Genomic DNA, 25,447 nt, shown 5'->3' on the forward strand with positions numbered 1-25,447 from the left:
TCACGTGGGGCATATTCGAACCTCGTTCGCTGATATTTATAAACCCAAACGCCATGTAATAGTTTTTGAAAAGATATGATTTTAAAAATTCCGATAGTTTAAATTGTATTAACTCGAAAAATTTAAAAAGTTCATCTCAAAAAGTTGTTTTTTTCTGCACAAATCGTCGCCAATTTAGCGCCCTCGATTTGAAGCCGCGTTGGCTGATGGGATTGGGGAGTTCTTAGTTGAGTAGTTCCATCATGGCGGACGCTGTGGACATTGATTTGTACGCCGACGACTTGGAACAAGAATTCAATCAGGTAAATAACGCACACACATGTTAATTTGCACTATGCAGGACTGATCTTGATGCTTTCAAATATCTGGGTAGTAGATTTTCTTGGCTTCTATATCGAAAATTCTTGCGCAAAACCATCATAAATACGAGACGTGTTTGCTCGAAATTATTTGTGAGCGGCGTGCTTGGCTAAGAATGAATGGTTGTTGTGTGAATCCCCTTTGTATTCAGTGCTTTACTGTGCTGTGCAGTGCACGTATGACGGTATGTATGTTACAGGCGTCACCGTCTGCTGTTTAATCATAGTTTCTTGTATTATAATACTAGTCAAGATGCAAACGAAATATCGGACCACATTCAGCTATTATATAAAAATCCTAACTACTATTATTTCCATACCAGAGTCAATGCAGTTGTGCATTGTCGTTTGGGGTATTTTTCTTTTTCTCGCCTGTAACATTTAGTAATAATTAGCAAGTACTCTTCAGTGCAGTTTGTTATTTTGCAGTGCTTTCGTTTTTAGCGAATTAATAGGATATCCAAATTATCAATTGAACTAGATTCGATAATGCCTTATTCAGTGTCACCCAATAATAGCATTCTGATGCCTGTCTGTTGATATTTTGGAGTAAAAATGGTTACAAAATTTTAGATGGCGTGTGTGGTGCACAGTTTGTTATGAGAAAGCAACATTATTTTTTAAACAAATAACTTGTCATGCCCTCAAAAAATCAGTCTTACTGTAACTTCCGGAATAAGTTCTTTGCAATCATCAAGTTTCCCAAGGTGTCTGAAGATTCCCAAAACTGATGATAGTATTGTGTGTTATTCTGATTTGTTAATGACGTTTATGTCAAAGGGTAACATGTGGTAAAAAAACATGGCAGATTGCTGCATTTGTTCCAAAACAACAAAACACTTTAAGTTTACTGTATTAGTTGGATTTTCCACCCATCCAAAACATCACAATGGGCATGGGCAGTGTTTCAGCAGGTGGGCAAACTTAGGTTGCAATACAATCATTTTTTTTATGCTGTCAATTTATTCACAGAAAATATCTAATTTTGATATTATCAGATTTGCCATAGATTAATTTACTCAATCCACTTGCATTAAAGGAGCTTTGTAAATAAAGAGATAAAGCAGTGTCCTCCCAGACCTTGTGTCAAGTATTATGATTACTTTGCATAACAATGCATCTAATTTGCTTAATATAGTTTCCCACAACAGACATTGTGACACAAGTCAATATAATTGTTATAAAATAATATTATTACATACTGTGTTTTCTCCAGCTTTGTATTATAAGAAGGGATTGTCACCCCTTCAGATCAAAATAGAGGGGGGGTTTTCTTTAACAAGGGGGGAATTTCTAATGAGCATAAATTTGCTTATTATAACATGGGCAGTGAATTTTTATTATGGTCTCCACTGTTGGCAGTTATATTCTACATTTTGTGTTTTTAAAAAGAACGTAGTTTGCAGATAGAAAAATTATAGTTGACGCAATAATTTCATTATTACAATAATATTAATAACATTCTGCACATCAAATTTCACCTTCTACTAACTAGGATGGTTGAGCAGATGATACAGCAAAGCCTCTTATCAATTTTGGAGCTAAATCCTCTCTCACAGTTTGCTGTATTTACAGGCAAAACAACAGCTGTCTTTGCCAAAGTTATTAAATTTGGCACTGTGGCCTTATGGTTGGTGTTGATCAATTTCCGCAGTGAAGTATAGTTGTCACGGGGTTTCGTCTGAATTGATAAGAGCTTTGTATATGTGACCCTCCTTGCTTACTTTATCAATGCCATAATGTACAATCAGAGTCTTAATTTATCATTGCCGTGATCTAACAATTGGTCGGCGGGTACGAAAGAGATGTGACGCATTGTAAAGACATCCAATTCAGTAATAATGCTGGTACTTACTGTCTTCCAGGAAGCGTGTATTTATGTTGTCTATTTAATTATTGATAAACTCATACTTCATGTTGATAACAGTGCCAATTTGTTTTGTTTTGTTCTATTTCTCATATTAAAGCTGTGAACCAGTCATCGTTGATTTTGATCTCGTCTTCGAACTTAGTTCTCCTCTAAGTATTGCTTCAGTTGCTCGATGGATGCTTTGACACAGCTTCACAGTGACAATGTCAATCTCATCTTTCTGGAACACTAGGTTAAGACGAGTAATGAATAGGGATAATGTCCATCAAAATATGTGCAACTGTGACAAACTTATATTGTGTTAATTTGTCACGCAGACAGACTGTTTTGGGGTTTTTGGTTTTGTTCTACATATTGAAAAATGATATCTATGCATTCCCGGAATGATACTATCTGCAACACATCATAAAATGCAAACCATTGTATTTTGTGAATTTCCTTCAATTTGAGTTGTGGGCTTTCCAGGATTATTTCATTCTCTCTTTATCGAATCTGCACAAGCCTGTTGCAATTCCTCGGCTGTTGTATGTGATCAATGAGATGTGTTGCATTACATTAAGACTCTTTGCATGCTCACAGCCGCTGGTGTCTAACAAATCTAATAAACTTGTATACTTATCAGTTGATATGGCTTCTTTCGCTAGCAGATTTCATTGCAACAACCACTGCATCTTGTTTTTCTGTAATAACATTCAACAGTTTACATATCTGAACGGATTGTGATGTCCAGCAAAGCTTCCTGTTAGGTGCTGGCAGCAAGTCGCATCAGTTCATGTCTTAGTTACTGCAGTGCTTAAGAATGGCATGGTTTTGCCAGCTTTCTCTGCTGATTCGGAAGACCATTCCAAACTCGGCATGTGGTTTTTCCAACCATGAGTATAACACCATTCAGCTATCTTTTTTATTTATCCAGCTATTTGGGGGGGGGGCTGTTGTGGTGTCACCGACATAACATTTCGAAATTCCCTGGTTTTGATCGGGATCAGATGATGTGCTTGGTAAATTCTGAATGGCATCTTCGGGTTCAGTCATTGTGCTTGGCAAATTCTGAATGACATTGTTGCTAGTACTCTAAGTAGTGGCTGCACTCTCAGAATTGTTTTTTGGCTCACCTTTTTTGCCAAAAAAACTTGCAATCAAATTACACGACCTCTTGAACTTCATTTTTAGGTGCTATTTTGGCAGATACGTTTTTGCCGCATACACCACTCAAAATTAATCCATTGTTTGGCTGATTCGTTATGCATATGCAAAGTGGGTTTTAACTAATTGATTTGCTTCAAGACCACTAATGAATAGAATACAAATGGAAATTATTTTTATCTTGTGCTCTATTTGATGGAATCCTTTTTTAGTCAATTCATTAAATAGTGATTTGTTTTTTTCGGGTGAAAATAGACACATTCAGACATAACAGTAAATCAATCTACATCAGTAAATCTCTACCCATGCTGCGTTCACCATGAAGTCGCTGAACTGACATTAACATATTTAAATGAGCTATGGTAATTCGAACACAATGGCACATTTTGATTGGTTAATTAGCGACTTAACCTACATAGATCAGGTCAAAGAACAGTTTCAGGTCAAATCATATCGCATCAAGCATTTACATGTGATCGTAATCATTTACTTGCGATGAAACTAAGTTGAATTTTACTTGCATTTCATAACAATTCAATGAATTTATTTTTTGTACTAATCAACAATTGTAACACTTTGAAAACAAGTAAGTTATTCACTTGTGAAACGCAGCATGAACGGATTGCGCTGTGCAACAGTAATATTGCTACTAAGCAATTCATATACTTTTTCGTTATCACAAAATTAAAAAAAAAGCATTATTACATTAAATACTCAGTACTTGTTATCATGTAAACAGTTTTTTCATGATGCCTATTTTAGAACCAAATTAGAGTGACATCTATTAAAGAGATTATATGGTAGACACACTCCCCCCAAAAAACATAATGCAAGCTCATTGTTGAATTAATTGAGCTGCATCTGAGAGTTTGAGCTTGTACTGACAGTGTCAAAGACGTGAATTCACGCTTCAGCCCACTTGTTGCATCCATATATAGTAGCTATGAACTTTCAAACTTTCAACAACATGGCGCCTGTCTTTTGTACTGTGATGCTATCTGCATTGACTGAAGGAGTGTTATGATCTACAGTAAAACCTGTCAAAACCGACCATGACTGGGACTGGGATCTATGGTCGGTTTTCAGAGGGAGTCGGTTTATTCAGGGTGGGCGTGACTTTGATTGAAACAACAATTACATGTGCTGTAAACACGGGACAAATGAAAGACATCAGAGTTTGCCTCCGGTGATTCTACATGTATTTACAATGTGCATTTATTGTATTGTTTCAATAAAATAATTTACCAAACAAGACAAAAATATTATGGTATGTACACGACATCAATTAACATTAAAATAACTACGTAAGTTCACGTGAGCTACATGTAATTATCATAATTTATGCAGACAGTCGATTTTGCTGTTAAGTGAATCACAGTCCCTCAACTGTGAGTCAATGAATCAAATTATGATGTAAAAAATCATCAAGTTTTGACTACTTTAAAGAACATCTTTTTTTCAACGATTTTGTTTTCCGTTCGAATTATGAAATTTTGGATATCTGTCAAGTAACTGGAGTCTTTGTTCTGTAATCTTGTCAACATGTCTAGCACATCGCCATGCGTCAAGTCACTGTCGTTGTGGGGGTCAATAATTTGACTGTCGTTGCAATTTATGTCATTGTTGTCTATAGATTCATGGTTTTCTTTGTCTGCAATAAAATTCTCAACAATCTGTTGCTCCCACTCGCCATCATACATTGCTTCAGTCGGTATACGTTCATCAAAGTGGAGGTATTCTACAACGCTACACTGTGTTTGCGGGTCTGCAACTTGCTAAACAAGGTTTCCGAATTCTTTGTTGTCTGCTTCTTCGTCATCATAAATTTCAATCTTGAAGCCCCCTTTACGGAAACATTCGAAAGCACAAAATTGTCGATCAGAATCGTTATGGAAAGAAGAAAACTCAATGTCTTTTGAGCGTTGAAGAAGTGATAATGCAGTGTGCTTCACCGCAAGGTGATGACCCCGATCATTTGTTTATATCCGGGGTCATTATACTGTCCAGACACCACGCGATGCGTGGGCGTGTGGTGTGAAAAATGTAATCAGTTGCCATTGTTTTACACGGGACGTTACTTGTAGTGTGAGATTTGGTATTGTTTCTGTGACGTTTGCGGAATTTGGACACAAAGCACACTTTTTAGGTCGGGCAGACCGAATTACTAGACAGCGGATGTGGTGCAACTGGTCGGATGGTCGATGTATTCAGTGTGAATATTGGACTTGGGACCGATCAATGCGGTCGGTGTTCGGAGTAAACAGTGATCGGATTTCACAGGTTGTTTTAACATAGGCGTCTATGGAGAAATTTCGGGGCTACATAAATCGGTCGGTTCTGACAGTAGGTCGGTTTATCCAGGGGTCGGTTTTGACAGGTTTTACTGTATATGCATTGTATTAAATCACTTCAGTGGCTAAATAAAGCCCTGAAAATATCTAATCATCCTTGTTTGCCTGGCCCGAATGACTCCGTAGACGTCAAAATTGTGTAACATGACACCACACGCCATGGTTATCATAAACGAAAAAGTCGGTGTAGCCATCAACAAAAGTCGTGAACAAGAAAGATAATGTGGTGTTTACAATAGTTTCTGTGACAAAACTAAAGTGAAAATTGGAAAATATGCCATTGTAATTATTTAGCAAGGAGCTTAGCACCTTGTTTGTAATATAAGCGTTTTAGAAGCTGGCGGTATGAATAATTTATTACCACAATCTGCCAAATACTGTAAAACATGTCTTTTTTAGCTAGCATGTTATTTTAGCTAATCTGTAATTTCGCCAATTCAAGATGTCACTAATTTAAAATATAGTATATTCTCACAATGAGATTGTTGGCACTTTAGCTAAATTAAGATTCAGTTAATTCATGCATGGAGTAAAATTCGCTAAAATGGCATGTAGCTATTTAAACATGTTTTACAGTAATTCGTCAATTTTTTGTACAAGTGGTTTTGTGGTAAATAAGACATGGAACTTGTGAACATATTCCTGGGAGCTAAGTTTCAAATGTTTATTTGATTACAACAATAATTTTCTTTTCAGGATTTCAGTCAACAGCATTTGTATTTCGGGATGTTTAGAATTGTTCCTTTTTAAAATTCAAACTGTTCTAAATTTTTATGGAATTTTTGTTTATTATATTTTGACTTGAATAAAAAAATATTTACTACTCACATTGGGCTGGTAAGATCCCTGCCTTGAAAAAGTATGCAAATGACAGTATGCTAGACTAATGGGGAATATATCCACAGTCAAATTTGAGGCAATTTGGAGGGGATGTCTGAATGAATGTGGCCACCAAAATAGAAATGTCCTAAAAGTTTGTGGGGGGGGGCACACATGGTCAAGTATCGGACAAGTACACTAAGGTTACGATAATTGAATCATAAGTAATATAATCAAATACATATTTTTGTGTAGGATGCCGAATATGGTTCAAGTTCAGCTAATGTTGATCTGTACGATGATGTAATAACAGCTCCTGCTAGTAATGGGCAGGGAGTTGAAAATGTAAGTAATTTTTTTCATTAAAATTTTTTGTTTAATTACAGTGTCCTGTTTTTAAGGCAAATTGTAATTCTAATAATTAAAACTTTGCAGATTCACCCTCATGATTCAACTTATACCTTGCTTTAAAAAAAAACTTTCAATCCATGTTGACTAGGTTGATTGATTGCAAGCTTTCTTTGACAACATTGTACACACTCGGAAACTAGCTTGGAACCTGAAAAACTAAATAATTTTACAGACTTTAAGAGTTAAACTAGAAATTTACCTTCAAGCAAAGGTGATGAGGATCTGTATGTCAATGGTTTTCAATGAAAAATTATTTCCATAATTATAAATTAATTAGCAGTATACGTTGTTGCAGTTTTCAGATGGTGTTCATTCAAAGGCTCCTACAACTCCTACAAGTCTTCAAACATCTAGTGGCAAAAGAGTTTCCCTATATGTTGGAAATCTCACATGGGTAAGTTACCAGTTTTATCTGTACTCTAATACAAGCATGCGTAAATCCTTGCCCTTACTGTTTGCTACTGTTACCGTATCTAAGATAGCAGAGCAGGGTTGTTATAGAGGTAATTGGCCGTCCATCTGTCTGTAATTTCATTTTGGACTACCGATCCAAGTACTTTGATACTTAATATGTAGGTACCATACATGTAGATGAACCTCTTGAGAGTTGTTCATTTCATGAACATGTCTTCAATTTTCTATTTTCAGAAAATAGCTTTGTGATTTTATCAGACATCTGCTTGAAAACTACTTGCTTGATTGCTTTGATAAGATTTGTAACAAGATAACAATTGTAATCAGTGTTCTTCCCAGGAAAACGGCATAGAGTATCAGCTAATTTGCATAAATAAATTTGCTAAATTGGCTCTATTGTTTATAAAAAACCCAGATTGTAATTGCCATGGCAACAACCATATAAACTATACAATGATTGTGATAGTGCAAAAAAAAATGTGGAAACAAAAACTTGTTTGATAATGTTTCAAGAAGGGGTAAGTGCAGGTTTTCTATGCATACATCAAATAGATTTAAATTGGCTGTCAATTGCTGCCTCTTGTGTTAAGTTAAAATGACAGTTTAAAATAAAAGCTACATTTACTGGCACATTTGTTCCTGAAACAAAATGTGTTGTAACATCAGGGGTTGCATTAGTGTTCGATAATGTGGAGTCCCTGGGACCCCCACCCCTTATAAAATGTGTGGGTCCCTTAAAAATATGTGGGGTCCCTGCCGCTACCGCACTTTATTTTTCTAAAATAGTTTTTTGCACGAACTATTACACAATAAACATAAACAGGCATTAATCACATTTATATTGTACTTTATTCACATGTTCATTCCAGCCTTTACATGTCAGCAATCTGCATTATTTACATGGTTTACTTCTATTTTTACTGTTATTAAAATGTAATGCTGCTTGTAAAAAGTTTAAATCATTACTGGGTTTACCCTTCAAGTTCTTCATAAGCCAAGATAAATGAGCTGGTGTCAGACTTAACTTAGACTTAATACGATTCTGACAAGAAAAGGCATTGCCACATGGAACCTGCCGGGGAGGCGATCTTGCAAATAATGAATCGATCCATGGCTTCTAGAAATGTGATTATTTTTTTCCCAAAGTTACTTGTGTTATATAATTAAATAGTTCATTGTTTCGATTAATATTGCCCCCAGAAAACAATACACCCAAAATGTGTACATACTAGTACTCAGTAGTACCAGATTCTGCAGTAAATTCGCATCTGGGCAGTTATGGTTTTAAAAAAAATTAAATGGGACCAAGAAATTGGCGATTTTTCGGCAGATTTTATTTAATATTGGTTATTTAAATATTTTGCCGTCATTTTTCGGACATTTCAATCTTTCCTGACGCCTAAAATAGAGTTTAAGTTTTTATTCAATTTCAAGAGTACGTTTTTTGTGACTAGCGTGAGTGCGCAAACTTCGTTTCGGTTTGAGTTGTTGTCACTGTAAATTATGTTAAATTAGTCTTCAAACGCTTAGTTTATCTTTTGAAAACAACTATTTTTTGATTTGAAAAAAAAAATCATGCCGTTTTCCCGTAAAAATCCAAGCCAAATGATCGTACTACAACATCGGCAAATCTCTTCCGCGTTGTGTTAAATAACATTAACATATTTAAATGAGCTATGGTAATTTGAACACATTGGCGTTATCCAGCATTTTTATTGGTTAATTGGAGATTTGACCTACTAGTATTAGGTCAACCATGCAAGACAAGGAACATGGCGGATACTCGACAGCATCGAGCGTTAATTTGCGACCGGAATTATTTGCTTACGACGAAACGAAGTTGAATTTTATTTGCATTTCATTACAATTCAACAAATTTGTTTTTTTTAAACGTTATTATAATCACTACTGAGTAATAATCAACAATTGTGAAACTCGGCATGACTGGATTGCGCAACCGTGATCATTTGTTGCTCGGCAGTTGTGATCGTTTTTACTTTGTTTAGAATATAATTTCTTTACCAATTAAATTAGGAAAATAAAGTTTATTTCACGTACCAGGTTTGTTAAAGTAATTTTTTGGAGAAAAATTACCCTGGGTGACATTGTAAGTTTTAGGCGGTTAAATTAGCAGGTCTCAGTATTGACTGTCTCGCCGTACTTCAGACGGGACTTCACACTTTCCATTGTGAAATGTAGATGCTAATAGGTGTTTTTGAAGACAATGGCATAGTATTTTACGTGAATTTAAAAGCTCTATGAACTTTGTATGCGGGACAATGGCATCGCAAACGCACACAATGCCTTTAGACCTATCATAATACGACCGAGACGTGTGCTCACCGGATGCGTCCCAGGGACTCACCAGTTGAAAAATTCATGCGTCCCACAGAAAAACTATGCTTCCCGGACGCGTAATTCCGCGTTAACGCAATCCCTGTAACATAATTGTTTACTATGCTAACTTTCTTCTAACTTGAATTTATTCTAGTGGACAACTGACCAAGATTTAGCTGACTCTATAATGAGTGTTGGTGTCAATGATCTTCAAGAAATCAAATTTTATGAGAATCGTGCCAACGGCCAGTCTAAAGGCTTCTGTGCTGTACATGTAGGCTCTGAGAATTCTTATAGACTTATCATGGACAAACTTCCTAAAAGGTAGTTGTTTTGTTTTTCTTTCATTTTTTATGTGAATATTCTCAATCCTTTCTATTATTGCAGTGCAAAAATTCATTGACATTGTTTTGGATCCACTGAGTGTGCTTTCAATTTGTTACTTTGTGTTCATAGAGGTGTACATGATTTATTTTTCCTGTTGAACAAATTATTTTACCTTGATATTATAGAGAACTTCATGGACAACTACCCGTTGTTACACCATGTAACAGAGTGAGTCTCAATCAGTTTGAGATGGCATCAAGAAAAGGAGATAGTGAGTACTATTTTCAGTTTCTTGGTCTCGTTGAGTTTTTAGTCGCATCATGGCATTCACACAAACGGTTATTAAGCATTGATTGTGAGAAAATTGCATTGCATCAAATGTGATAATATGGTTGACCAGTCACTAATAATGTGAAAGTGGCAGTAATTTTCATCTCCAACAGAGGCACACCTGAAAAATAAAATGATTGGTGTATACCAACCTCATACGATCATTTGCCGCAGTAACGTCCCTTTTTTTGCCATTGACTTGAAAACATATTCTGAACTGTTTGTAAGTCAATCTGAAAACTTTTTTGTTTTGTTTTTAATTAGGTCAAATGTCTGGTGAAGGAAAAGCTGGACCACCTGGTAGTGTTGGCAGGGGTGGGCCTCCAGGACCACCTCCTCGAGGACCACCAGGAGGAGTCAGAACACCTGGTCCTGGACCACCTCCAAGAGGAGGACCAAGGTTTCCACCGGGACCACCAGGACCCCCTCGTGGTATGGGTCCAGATAGATTCCCTCATCAATCACCAGGACCAGGTGCACCAAATATGAGTAAATATATTTCTAAAACACTGTGCATTCACTGTATACAAGTATTCAATTCCACACAGATTTAATGGTATTCGGTAAAATTTGTAATTGTTAATAGTGAAGCAGTGAACAGTTGAATATGGTACTGTTTGATTATTCTTTGACGTATGTGACAGGACAGGGTAGTCTATTGGTTGGTTTGAGTCGCTACCCTTAAAGCACTAATCGCACTGCAGTACATGTGCTCAAAACTGCTTTAGTGATAATCAAACATACTATACATCTTTTAATCATAGACCCTTGAAGGATAGAAACCTGAGAATTTCATTTGATCCAAACTGTGTTTGAATTACTTATGCTAATTACTATTGCTGCCTGTAGCGTTTGAATACCAATGCAACATGTTAGCGGGCAAATTTGCTAGTCAGTTAGCAATGTTGTGTTCAGTACATTAACCTTGGCATTGACATTGTTTGATTCCAATAGACAAGTGTGTCTAACATGTAATTAAATACCAGACAGCAAATTTGTGGTATAAACAATATCAAATATATTTTTTCTAGAACAGCCAGCTCTTAGGGCAGATGAAAAACAATGCAATTACCGTACTCGACCGCGTTAGCGCCTATGCTCGGTCAAGTGCCCACCCCCCACTTTTGCGCAATTTTTATATTCGGGGTCACATTCAAAATGCCAATAATTTATCGCTTTTATATGATACAGCGTGGATATTGACCGCCGTGAATATGTTGTGAATGCATAGGCCACGGTAACCGTGCGTAAACTACATTTCGACAATGACCTGTTAATAAAAGTAAAATGCAGTAAATATTTCATGCCGTATTCAGTTTACCGCTAAAAATTGCTATTTACCATTTAAAAACAAAAAAACATGTCATTTATTCGCCGAAATCAACTCCAGCAGATCGTACTTCGACATCGATAATTCCATTCCGCATAGCGTTACCCCGAGGGTCTTCGGAAATTTCCGAAGAATTTCGTTGGTACCACACAGCATTTTGATTGGATAGTAACAGACTTGACCCGTTAGGTCAAAGGACGTTGATGCAGGTCAAATGCAAATACATTCACTACGTTCAATTACCCACCATAGACTCCGGTCAGTCAAAATGACTATTTTGAACTGTAGGCATTAATCAGCGATTCTGCCGGTGACGGAGAGATAGAATCCAGGTCAGGGGAAGCCCCATGACCTCAAGATTCTTTTACCCCTTACGTGACCGAGGCCATGTGGCAACGCCACAGGTAGCCGTCCATCACTCTTAATTTCTCTCCGCCTCGAGTGGAGATGAAATCTAGCGAGCTCTGCTGGATCGCCTGCTTTTTTTTTCCTGTCCGGATTTATAGCTTGGGTTGTTGCCGCTGCTCGGCATCCGACATGGTAGCTGGTAGGATAAGTTTTTCTTGTCATTTTTACCCTCGTGTCGTTTTCCCCTTTGTGTGTAGTATTTTTCACAGCAAAGAAATCAAAATCCGGCGCCACTACGTAGTCACATGTTTATTTCATGGCGGCACCTTTTACAACTGTAATTCGTTTCCCTCATGCATGTCATCTTTTATTTTTAATGTATTTAGCAATATATAGATGTAATGACAGCACCAGGGCTCGCTGCCGTTTTCTTTCCGGTCTCCTCGTGTTTCGAGTCGACCGTGCAGTGGTTATATTCAGAATTTACCAGCATAGAACCTGCATCCGAGATACTTTGTCGTAGCTACGTGCGGGTTTCGGGGTTTTTGCGTGAAAGCGTGTTTTTTTCACTGGAGTTCTGAGGCCTGAGATTTTCTTTCAGAGCCATCAAAATCGCTGAGGCTGACCGCGTCACAGCAAGGTCGCGCGTCCAGTAAACAAATCGGTTAAAGTGAGTTGCGTGTTTTGCATGAGTGGAAAGTCCTCACGCTCGGCTACCGGTACTTCATGTACCGGGACGTCGAGTAAGAGGCCCGACGGTGGAGGTACCGATATTTTTCTTGGTCTCCCCCGCTGATCGGAGGGCATCCTCACAGTCTGTTTTTTCAGGCGGTGGTTTACCCGATTTTACCGGCTGCAGCGAGGCTGTGCCCCTGGAGGCTTTCCTCCTATGGGGCCCGTTGCGGGTCTCTTTGTGGACCCTTCCTCGCACGGCACCGGGTTTGCCTCCGAGTTGAGGGCTTTGGTCGAAGGACTGTCGGGCCGGGTAGATCAGACGCAGTCGGAGCGAGCTGTCTCCACTGTGTCCCCTCGGTGGGCAAGCAGGAAGAGACACGAAAGCATGTTTGCATTCAAACACGTCTCTTCCGGGGAACCCCCGTTCCCAGTCACGGCTCTCCCACTATTTTGGGGGGTGGCCGAGGCTCAGGCTAATTGCACCGGTTCTTCTCTGGATCCGCGGGCACTGAATGCCAATGGGGTGCTGGCAGCCAAGTCTCCGATCTCGGGGCAGGGCTTTCAGGGCAGGGCACACGTTGACCCCCCCCACTTTCAGCCAGCTAGGGTTCGTCACGCGGTAACTGTACAACTGTAACGAATTTATCCTTGTGTGCGGTCCCTGCTGTGGGTTTTGACTCCTTTCTTACTGACCCACGCTCGTCCCCAGAGGGAACCGACCCTGTCATGAGACGCACAGTCGAACACGCTCCCTCTCACATATTTTAAGTTAAAGGAGACTCAGTTCGCTCGCGTTGGATATAGCCGGTACTCCGGGCGGTCCCTCAGAGTCTTCCATCTGTATGACTCGGTGAGCCACGCTTTTGGGGTTAGGCTGAGTATCATCGATCCCAGTGATACGATGTATATACCCCCACCCTTGATCCTAAAGCGACCACCTAAGGTTGCTTCAACGCTTATGGGATCACGGGTGTCGGGATCCAAAGCAACCCCGTCGGCACATCTCTCCCCTGTCCGTCTGAGTGCGGAGTGTGGCGCAGAGCATGCAAATGGTGCTGATGGGCGGCGTTGGTCAGCCACGGAGGATGTAATGCTTAAGGCCCCCGAGTGGGGATAACTTTAGGCAACAATTCCCACTGGACCAAACGCTACCCGGTCGGTGTGTTTCGGGATCAGACCCCATAGCATGGGATGAGACCAAAACGCCCCCAACCAGATTCCAAGGCTCCTTCCCCAGACCCCGGTACCACGAATTTGGCAAACCGGGCAAAGGGGGATAGCCGCGTTCCATGGGTGTCTTTAGCAATTAAGGACGACCCATCTAGCCCTGAGGGCAGAGTTGCTTGAGCGCATTATTATGCGTGCCCAGCACTCTGGTGACCTTGGAGGCAGAACGCACCAGCTCCCAGGTTTCGCTTCTTTTGACCTACGCCCTCATGCGAACTGTTTCGGTCCTACTTCAAGCTTATCACCCCCGAATTCGGCTTGGGTCTAGCTTTCTCGGGCGCACCGAACCCTGTCACCACAGCAGCATTGGTTTCTTGCTTCGGGGACAGCACAGGCAAGGTAAGACACCACCCTTCTTGGATCTTAACTTAGGTCTTTTGAGTTTGTTTTCATCCCGGACTGGGGAAAGACTTTCATCATTCCTTTTTTTTCTGTTGGCTCGGAAAAACCCGCCACCTATCGGTGTCTGACTCTGCCTACAGTTCAAAATAGTAATTTTGACTGACCGGAGTCTATGGTGGGTAATTGAACGTAGTGAATTTAGGCGAGGGTTCTCCGAACCCGCCTATTCACATAGTTCATACCCACCATAGACTCCGGGTCCCCCCCCCCAACCTCCCCACTCTATCCGTCGCGTTGGTCTAAGTCCTCGAGGCGGAGAGAAAGGAACCAGAGTGATGGACGGCTACCTGTGGCGTTGCCACATGGCCTCGGTTACGTGGGTTCGTGACGTAAGGGGTAAAAGAATCTTGAGGTCATGGGGCTTCCCCTGACCTGGATTCTATCTCTCAGTCACCGGCAGAATCGCTGATTAATGCCTACAGTTCAAAATAGTCATTTTGACTGACCGGAGTCTATGGTGGGTATGAACTATGTGAATAGGCGGGTTCGGAGAACCCTCGCCTAAATCATGGCGGAAAGAGTTTGCGTACGATCGGACACATTCGTCACTGGCGTTAATGATGAAGATTTTGACTTTGACTGTATTCCAACAGACTTGAATATTTTTAATCTTGTAAATTCGGGTGGTACGTAATTAATATTGTAATAAAATGTGCATATTTGACCATTTCTGTTTCTTCATTGTAAGAGTCAATGATGACTCACCTAATTTCTGAGTTATATTTTCCCTCAAACTTTAACTCTTTTCCCAGGGGGGTGCTCAGGTAAGCGCCCACCCCTAAAAAAATCTTGATTTTATGAGTTGAGGACCCTGGGCGCTAATGCGGTCGAATACAGTATTGTTTTTCATCTTACTCCCAAGGTGTTCCCCGTCTCAACTATAAAACTTTGCACCAAAATGTATTTAGATTTGCATGCACTGTATGTATGTATGGGTAAAACAGTTTGTAGAAATTTTAGAATAAAATTAATAACAGAAAAACGTGTTTTTTTGAGATTTTGTGATCATTTACAAATGCCCCAAGAACTCCAGTAATGAAGTGTTAAGACAAGATAATTCACAATTCAGGATTGTTTTCCAATTTACTTCAAAAACTACAAACAATTCTGACGTCAATGCACATAGTGACATTTTTGTCAGTCTGAGATAGTCCTATTATAATTCAGTTAGTGAAACCAAGATTGTAAACCGAACATTCCTTTCGTTGTTTGCCCCAGTTTCTTGTCGTTCTTCGCTAGGGTCTATGTTTGAATAGGATGTATGGATTCTTCAATGTTCATTATTAAACCTACTTTGGTCATTTATATTGTCATACTGAATATTTTTTCAGTATCTCATTATGGTATGCCAAGTTCTATTAACATTTTGTTATATTACTTTTAGGACCACCACCTCGTGGACCACCCCCAGGACCACCTCAGCAACAAGGACCTAGACCTGGTGGACCACCACCTGGTTATCCTGGAGGTCCACATCACCATGGTGGACCACCACCTCCCCCTGGAATGCAAGGACCTCCACCAGATAGAGGTCCACATCCATCGCATCATGGTCCCATGGTAAGAGATGTTTGCATGTATGGCCAATCTGATCATGTCAGGCCCCTTAACCTTTTCCCCACCAGACTTTCTCACCCACATTTTTCTGCACTTTTTTGCCCCTGCTGGATTTGTGCTTTGTGCTTGATTATTTAATGAACACATTTCACTCAAGAAATACAACTCGGCATCTGTAGATTCACGCAGCATGCAAAAATAAATTCTTAGTTTATATGTACAGTTGTAGTTAGTGTTCTCCACAAGCTGTTTTAAATGGGTCGGTCGTCCTTTCATAATTTAATTCTGCCCCCTCTATTTGGTAGTGCCCATCTTTTTATCTTGAGCAACCATCCTTTGTTTCTCATGGGCAGCTTTTTCATCATTGTTGAAATAGTCAATATTCACTGAATTGGCCAAATTTAAAGAAAAATAATTGTTCCAATTTTATATTTTAATTTACCCAGCACCCAGGTGGACCAAGACACCCACCACCAGGTCCAAGAGGACCACCTCCTCCCGGACCAGACCCAAGAGGGCCTCCCCAAAGACCAGAGTGGGACAGGCCTCCAGGTATGTTACTTTCCTGCTTGTTCTGTTAACACAAGATTAAAAAAAAAAAAACATGGGACAGTGTTACAAAACTGGGAGTTTATAAGATGATTGTAAATGAATCTGTATCTATACTTCCAATGTTTTTTTTTTATTATTTGATGCACAGGCTATGGTGGACCGCCACCCCCAGGAGGACCTGGTGGGCCACCACCAGGACATGGACCAATGCCAGGTCCCCCACCCAACAGGGGACCTCCTCCGCCAGGTATGCATGGACCACCACATCCAGGACCTCCGCATCCAGGGCCACCACCTCATGGTGGCCCCCATGGAGGACCCCATGGTGGCCCTCATGGAGGACCCCATGGTGGCCCTCATGGAGGACCCCATGGTGGTGGGCCTCCGCCTGGAAGTCATCCACCCCCACCAGGACATGGAGGTCCTCCAGCTCCACATGTGAATCCTGCATTTTTCCCACCACAAGGACCTCCACAAGAAAGGCCGGTAAGTAATCACTTATTGGATATAACCATGAAGATTCTAATTCTCCATGTATGGTCTTGTTGTGGTGTGACATGCCTGACATTTATCTAGAAACAACACATTAAACATACTTCATCTGTTTTTATTTCCATCAGCCACCTAATCCACCAATGGACATGTATGGTCAACCAATACCAAGGTATGAGCCAGAACCCTATAGATCTGAGAGGTATGTGACAAAGCACCCTTATTTTGGGGGTCAAACAAGTCTGTGATTCCAATAACTAGGGTGTACCCAATTCATCCTGTGTTGAACGCCTTTTACCCCTTCCCTCCATCATTTGAGCTAATTTGTTAAATTATGGCATTCACACAAGTCACATTGTATTCTCCTATAATGTGCTCTGTAGTATACAGTATAAACCTCATCATGCAGCACAATAAGCCGCATACAAAGACTACACTACGGCCAGTTTTGACGAGTGAGATTTGAGTAAATTGTTTTCACCTGTAGAAATGCCAATCCATCTTTACCAAAGGATCCAACCCCTGTGACCTATCCATTCGTCATTTCTAGGCATGAAATGCCACCTGCATCCCCTCAATTATCAGAAACAGAGTTTGAAGAGATTATGAATCGTAATAGAACTGTTTCCAGCAGTGCTATATCCAGAGCTGTGCAAGATGCAAGTAATGGTGAGTTCTATTCAAAAGTTGTGAGTATATAGTAAACTTGTGTCGCAAACCTAAGATAATGAAACCCATCGCAATATTTTTACACTTGTAAAATAAAAATTGAAAGATTTATGGCCAAACAAATGGGTTCAAAAATTCATTCTACTGTGTCTAGGCACTAGTGTTTTTGTGTACTTTGTTATAATTACATGGTATGAAATTGGCTCTTTAACTTAATTAGCAGAAATTTGCCACTGTATTATAATTTATTATTCCAGAAATGTTGTGCATCTCTAAACTGAGCCATCCAGGTACTTGCAATGAATCACCAAGATCAGCAATTGTAGAACATTTACCGTATTTATCCGGGTATAAGCCCAGGGTCTTGAACATGGAAAATTGCCAAAGAGAAGAGGTGGGAGTTTGCCAGGAGATCCCCGGCAAAAAAAACGAAAATTCGCGAAAATTGACAACAGGCAGATCGAACTACGGCAGGGAATAGAACGGCAAATGAAAACATGCAACGGAAATAAATGAACAATATGCAACACTAGAAGTAGAACAAAAATAATGTATTGCTTATAATGTGACAAATGAACCAGAAATAATAAAAATCGACAGTGAGGAATCATTTGAATTAGGATTTTCCCGCCGTCAAACACGCCCAATACGCATGAACTCAAAATGAATTAAAATGTCGGGGTTGAACTGCGTAAAATGATTTCCGGGTTCGACAAATTACGAATGAACCGTCATGCAAGATCAATAATAATCTACAAATTTACACAGTAAAAATTATAAAAATTCATAGATGTTTGAAAAAACTTCTCAGATCTTTATTTGTACGTTCTTTGCCATCTTCGTCAAACTCAAAACCCTCAAATGTTCAAGTCGGTGCCACTGTAGCTGTCGAACAAAATCCCTACAACTTATTCCTGAGGTTCGTCGATATCGTCCCACACAATTTGGACATAGCACTTTTAATCCACGAATTTCGCAGTCTGTCAGCTTGGCACTTTTCATTCATGTCTAATCATAATAAAGAGACAAGAAAAATGGGGTCGCTCTGCTGAAATGGCACGCGATGTTTTTGTTTATAGTCTAGCAATCAATTTTGACCTTTATGCATCTGCTTTACTGATTGGCTAAGAATGACATCACTACTTGTATTTCATCATAAAGGTCAAATCGTGACATTGCTTTCTTATCAGACTCGACGCTTATTAATCACGGTGAAAGTTATCATTCAGCAAGTTCCGGCGGTTGGAATGTCTCACTATATGGATATCGCGGTGGACTTGAAATAGGAAGTTTTTTTTTTTTATCCAACGACAGAAGAATTGTTTTCATGACAGAAATGCAATAGCGGTGATAAAAGATGGTAAAAAAGTTGGCAGTTTTCGGCGTGACATTGCAAAATTGCTGGCCCCAGTTATAGATTCGCAAGCTGCTACAAAATATTTATAAAGCCAAAATAACGCGATTTCAACCACTCTCCCAGGTACGGGTTGCTACAATATTGCAACATTGTTTTCATTGTCGACGACGCTAAAGCAAACACTTGTACGATTTGCTTGAATCGTTTCTAAGGAAGCACAAACCAATCGGCCGGCCCTTTTTAGGGCCACGACATATTTCAAAAAGAGAACTACCGTTTCTGCTCTAATATTTATTTTTATAGACTTGCTGACTGCTATGATTCTGAAAAAAATCAGCGGTGAACACGCTGCCCTGAAGGCAGAAAGCTGTCACAGCTATTTTGCGTTTACGCTTTGTTTTATGCAATTAACAATTTTTATAAGTATCACGACTGACTTCAAGAAAGTCAACTGTTAATACAACCACAGTCAACGAATAGAAAATAGTTTTTTTGTTTTTGTTTTGTGTAGAAAAAGACCCTCTGGGCGTGTGCCCGGATATGACCTCAACTTCTTTATTGTGTCAAAAGTGGGGGGTGGGCGTTTGTCCAGGCATGGGCTCTTACCCGGATAAGTACGGTATAAGGAAGAGTTTATGGTCCACCAGGCTTCATTTCATGGCCTTCATATTTCGATGTATTTTTAATTGTTTTCAAGATAACTTCAATATTATAAAATGTATTCTTTTTCAGCTGAGTATGCCAGTGCTATAGAAACACTGGTCACTGCCATATCTCTCATCAAACAGTCTAAGGTATCTTCTGATGATCGATGTAAAGTACTAATCAGCTCTCTCCAAGACTGCCTTCATGGTATTGAAAGCAAATCCTATGGTTCTGGGTCAAGGTAAGGAATGCTCACTTTTAGTTGACATTTATAAATTTTAAACTAATAAAATATGATAAAGTATAATCATAGGACTTGCTTGTCAACAATGTAACCTTCCGTAGATTAGAAACAAGTAATTTGTTTAAATGAACAAATTATATTTTAGATTTAGGAACAATGTCTTCCCTGAATTGCTGTCTCTGTATAGAAAGGAAAAGACTGCCTGAACTTATTTTGGAAATTCATTACAAATATGTTTATGTAAATATATATTCATCTAGCAATCCCTGATGAGAAAATGCATTGGATTTCTGTAAATCTTTGTCTTCAAGGTCCCAATAGAGATACAGAAGTAGAATTTCTGTCTGAGTAGCACATTACATCAAGTATTTCCATGTGCTTTCAGCCACTAGTACAAAGAGGAAGTAATATTGTGTCTAAATCTGTCAGTTCTGTCGTCAAATTGTTCAAAATGTGTTGATTTAAGTCATATTTCAATGATGTCCCTTACTAAGTATCAAAATAATACTTTATCTCCCTAAGGCGCAAAGACAGAGGTACATCTCATGACAGAGAAGAGAGGGGCCATCGGTCATCTCGTGATAAGAGCCGTCACAAGGAACGCAGAGATCGTTCACGTAGCAAGGATAGAGGAGAGTATCGTGAAAGAAGTCGGGACCGAGAGTACAGAGAACGTGACCGAGATCGTGATAGAGATAGAGAAAGGGAACGTGAACGTTATCGACGATAAGCTTTAGTTTTTCTTGAGGTAAGTAGGAGGATCAGAAAGCGTTTTAATAAATAAGGTACATTCTTTCGAAGATTATTCATTCGTACGACTATGCATCATCTCCCATATGGGGAAATATAGAAATTAACAGTGTTAATTTGTTGCAGTTGCTGCTTCAGAAAGTGAGCTGTTATACATGTAGGTGTTGGTAAGCAGCAATTCTCTCCACAGATCAATGTGACATTTACTGTATTCCATATTGGAAACACATTATGTAAATACAATGTAGTTGGTCTTTTTTGGGGCTTCTTTGGGAGATGCATGATGTGTGCATCATAATGAGTTTTCTACCCGTAAATTTTTTTGTTTCAGTTAAAGTGTTTCCTAATTATCTCTTTATTTACTTTGTGAGATCCTCACCTGAACTTGTTGTTTGTTGATCAAAAACGTTTTACTGTCTAACTGTACAGAATAGTACCCATATTTTGCCACTGACTATTATTTGGCCCAAGAGGCTTTCATCATTTGAAACCATTTGTAATGCTTCTTTTCAGCTGGGTTTCAGAGCAAAAAAAATTAAAGTGGACAGATATTAGTTTTATTTACACATATGTGTATTGCCACTTTAGGTTCAGGTTAAAGGTACGAATTTTCTCTCTGTGAATATCACTGGGTTTATTATGGTGTCATATAAATATATATATTGGCTAATCTTGTGTCTATATATTATTGCCTAGTGAACGGCGAGCAGCAAAGTTATTTTCTCATATCATTTTGAGTTTTACATATTTCATTTGTATTAATTGCACTGCGGTAAAAATTGACAAATACTTAGTTTACTTGGACACACTTAGTGTCCATAGTTAGTGTTATTTTATCCAACACAGTACCGGTACATCTAAAATGTTGCGTTGAGTGTTTTTTTTTTTTCACTTTTTATTTACTGACTGTTCCCTTATATATATAAAAAAAAATGTTGACAGACCTTAATTCGTTCATGTAGTGGTTCTCTTTCTTGCAAAATATGAATAGCGTGACACGTTAGAAAAAATTACAAATGAACTTTATATTTTAGAAGAAATGTTCAATACATTTAATTTTACCGGATTTGGTGTTGCAAAGTTGATCACTTGTTTTAAATTCACTGGCATCTGAAGAAAGCTATACATTCTGTTAAATATAAAGATTAATTGGGTTTTAATATAAAGTTTTAATATGTATCAGTGAAACAAATGAAAACCCAGCTAGTAATTGGCAGTATATTCATTGTACCTCTTTTCAAAATCACTGCCCCATCCAGTTTTTTAAAGAGAAATGTTTCAACTTATAATTCCTCTTTAACATTGTCAATGAGCTGTAGTCAGCCTGGTCAATTGCTGAAGCAGTATTATATAAAGCAAAATCCTAGGAATATCTTTATTAGTGTGAAGAGCAGTTAGTTCTAGAGTCTGCATTTCTCTACTAAGCAATTCCAATTCTATTTGTTTAAAGCTATACTCTGTCCAGTTTTATGAAAAATTAATGGCATATAATTTGTAAACTTTGTTTAATAGTGTCCTATTTGTCTGAATCATGTTTTGAACTACACTGCCATTTCTTCAGCCTTCCTGAATAGAACATGTTTTGAAACTAAATATTTTCTATTAGTAATGCATACATTGGTTATATTTGGATGATGCAATAATTTGTGTGCTTTTCTAAGGGATGCACTTCTATTTGAGTAAATACAGCAATAATATTTTTAAAACTGACAAGGAAAGTTCAGCTTTAATCATGAAATGTCTTAAATATCAGTACATGTCCATGTTCAATGTAATTACTTCATCCTTCTTTTATATAGCATTATAACATAGCCAAGATGGAAAGCAGTGATGCCATCAAAAAGATTGTCTTTTGTAATGCATAATCCTGTGTTAAGAATCTTAAAGGCTCATTTGCTGTGATTTCTGTCCTCGTGCTGCAAAAGTAAACATGTTCCAAATTGACTTTGTTTTGTATACTTGAACTAAATGTAAAAGCTATATTATTATATTTTGGTTTGTATTTTGAGAATCTTGGTACTGAACTCTGCACAATCAGGACCCTATCAATTCTTGAAAAACATAGTTGCCCTGGTAAAGTGTATCTCCAATAGAGGCATATATTAATGTCAAATGTGATTTCGCTGTATTGATTTCGCTTTAAGAGCATGCACAATTTATTCCCACTTATGGGTCTTTATCATTCAATCTTAACTTAATTAATATACAAATTTATGCAAAATATTTAAGTATTTAGCAGACATTGCAGGGAAACAAGAAACAAGATGGGTTATATATTGTGTTGTAGTAAGGGGTAATTCAAGTCTTATAACTAAATCTACTGTCTTTCGTGCCATTTCTTTACCTACTGCTTGTTTGCTTGTACTGCCTACATATAATGGCTTCTGTGATTGCTTAATTTGTACTGCATTCTTTTGTAATTGAACAGGATAGTTAAATTCACCAAAACAAAACAAAATATCTTTAAATATCTTTAAATATGTTGTGATATTTTATTCTCATTGTTGGTTTATTCCACAAGTGGAGATACTTGCCAGTAAATGTAGCCTATACAAGTTATTGCTGAAATAATGATTATTGTTGAACTTTCTAAGGATAACCATACTACATGCATAATCATAATAGACTTGTGGTATCTGCTTTTTCAATGTGTATTATTTTCATTAAATTATTATATATGTAGCTGTATTTATTCTATTTTTAGCCTGAAATGGAGTGCAGTGATGACATCAGATTTATTTTATTTTTTCAACCTGTTAAAAATATTTGTCATACTTTTGAAGACTGAAGGCATGAAGGGAAATTTTTCAAATTTGGTAAATTTCGAAAATGCATAAACCTCAGCTTGATTTTTATAGGGTTACTATTCTGGGACAAACTTTGGAATTGCTGCAGTTGTCTGATGCTTTCCTAATAGAAAAAAAGCATTGTTAAACATTCATCTGTCAAATTGCTGAAACTTGCATTTTCACTACCATCTGCACAATTTTTGATGCCTTCAGTTTTCCTGGGTAGTCATGTATTATCTTATTGTTAAAACTTCCTAACATGTAATTTGTTTCCACAGTAGCCTGCTGCAGTTTAAAATAGTTTGTAAAATTGTTAACCTTTTGTTCATGGTTACATGCATGTTAAAAACATTTATTGAACAGTTTCTCTTCTGCTGTCAGACGTAATAACCACATGTTTGTCATTCATTATGTTGACTGCAACAGTGTTTAAATGTCATTAGTTGTTGCATTTATGAAATATATATAAAACGTTTGATATTGCTAATAATATTGCATAAGTAAAAAAATATTGTATATTGGCAATGACAACTGGTATGTTACTATTGGCTGATATAACCGTGGTTTTACAGTTATCTTATTTTGTTTCTATAGATGGTAAATAGCAAATGTGTACATGCAGAATTGATTCATTTCCTTGCATGTAAAAACATGAAGTTACATTATGGGATAATACTTTAAGGTTTACTAGAGTTTTGGTACCTATTGTGTGACATATTTAATTCTAATGATTTTCAGTATGCCAAAATGTTACTGATCATTTTGATAAATATTTCAATTACATTTCCAATAATATGCTTACCACACCATCAAATATGTCAACAAAAATTCCGAGCTCCAATAAATAGAAGTGCCATCTCTGAGTGAAACTTTAGCTGTCTTATACCGTACTAGGTTACGAGGTCAGTTATTTTATGTACATAAAGGGTGACTTATTTTGTTCTGTGTATTGTTTATTTAAATGTGGCTACTGTAGATTACTTTTTTTCCACTGTATGCCCTCCAACTTTGGATTTACCGGTAGTACTCGGGTCCTAAACTTATGTTAGTTACAGTGTTTGTTTAAAATTGTGAATACGTCAAAGACAATGCCAAATGGGAGATTATTTAAAGTTAGCAGGGGTGTAAAAGCAGCTTTTCTTTGAAATTGTGTTCTAAGATGTTCTAGAAAAATTTTAAAATGTCCTCAAATGAAAATCAAAGGAAAAACACTTGACATTACTAAACTGTCATAGAATTTATATGGAAAGCAAAGCAATGTACGTACCCACAGAAATTGAGTAAATTTGATAGAATGAACATCTTGAATGTTAACCATATATGTACAATCTCTCCCTCTCTTCTCCTAGGTGTAGGTTGAAGGTCATGTCAGAGTTCAAGGGTCAATCAAGTATACATTCCTTCTGTACTCCTGTTATTTAGTGATGTTGGAAAATATTTCATTATACAGTATTGTTAACAGAGTTACAATAACATTGTAGACAATAGACATTGTATGTAACCAAATCTAGATGTAAACATGTGTGATGTACACAACTGATGATTTGGGGGAAAATTGGAAAGAGAAGCAAAGACTTGTGAAGAGGAAAAGAGAAAATTAATGAATTAACCTGGAATTACACAGAAATGTTGAGCCATGCTGAGAATGAAGAAAATAAAAGCAGCAAGCATTGAAGAGGAACATGAATTGAAAGAATTCCTGAGATATGGCTTAGATAAGAATTTAAGGTCTTAATTGTATACTTGTCTGATTTGAACTCGCAGATTTGAAGACGCTGGATGCTAGATTTGTTCTAGTTTCTATTTCCCTTTAGTCGTTTTTATATTATCCGAAAGTAAAGCTGTACCTGAATTGATCATGTTTTTGAGAAAAAAAAATAGTTCGCAAAACAATTTAGGCATCAATGTTCGTGTTTGCATTAGATTACTTTTAAAAATCATTATCTCATCATGTTTCATCGTCATTCAATAGTGCTTCTTCTGATTTCTTGCATTTTAATGTGATTTTTATGGTAAGTGTCTTTGGATTAAAGATTATATTGTGTTGAA

At 37.9% G+C, this 25,447-nt stretch overlaps 1 protein-coding gene across 3 annotated transcripts; it reads left to right on the top strand.

Annotated features, from left to right (window-relative positions):
• The first annotated feature begins 213 nt into the window (after nt 1-213).
• On the top strand, nt 214-25,447 carry LOC100372147 (cleavage and polyadenylation specificity factor subunit 6-like). Of its 3 annotated transcripts, none has more exons than XM_006825840.3 (14): nt 214-302; nt 6,798-6,887; nt 7,249-7,347; nt 9,859-10,028; nt 10,217-10,302; nt 10,626-10,850; nt 15,728-15,903; nt 16,347-16,452; nt 16,601-16,938; nt 17,073-17,146; nt 17,432-17,613; nt 19,703-19,856; nt 20,382-20,607; nt 24,748-25,447. In XM_006825840.3, exons 1-13 carry the CDS (start codon nt 243-245, stop codon nt 20,587-20,589), a joined length of 1,968 nt encoding a protein of 655 aa, XP_006825903.1. In that variant the 5' UTR covers nt 214-242; the 3' UTR covers nt 20,590-20,607; nt 24,748-25,447. The 3 variants fall into 3 exon arrangements, with proteins under 3 accessions (XP_006825903.1, XP_085358059.1, XP_085358056.1); XM_085501933.1 differs by having other exon boundaries at nt 17,495-17,613; XM_085501930.1 differs by having other exon boundaries at nt 10,626-10,835.

Source organism: Saccoglossus kowalevskii, chromosome 1 (genome assembly GCF_978046115.1).
Source record: "Saccoglossus kowalevskii chromosome 1, keSacKowa6.1, whole genome shotgun sequence".
Taxonomy (NCBI): Eukaryota; Metazoa; Hemichordata; class Enteropneusta; family Harrimaniidae; genus Saccoglossus; species Saccoglossus kowalevskii.

Coding starts and splice junctions, on each gene's coding strand:
- LOC100372147 (XM_006825840.3), top strand. CDS start 243: ATGGCGGACGCTGTGGACATTGATTTGTACGCCGACGACTTGGAACAA. Junction 15,904..16,346: donor CATCGCATCATGGTCCCATG/GTAAGAGATGTT, acceptor TAATTTACCCAG/CACCCAGGTGGACCAAGACA. Junction 16,939..17,072: donor GACCTCCACAAGAAAGGCCG/GTAAGTAATCAC, acceptor TATTTCCATCAG/CCACCTAATCCACCAATGGA.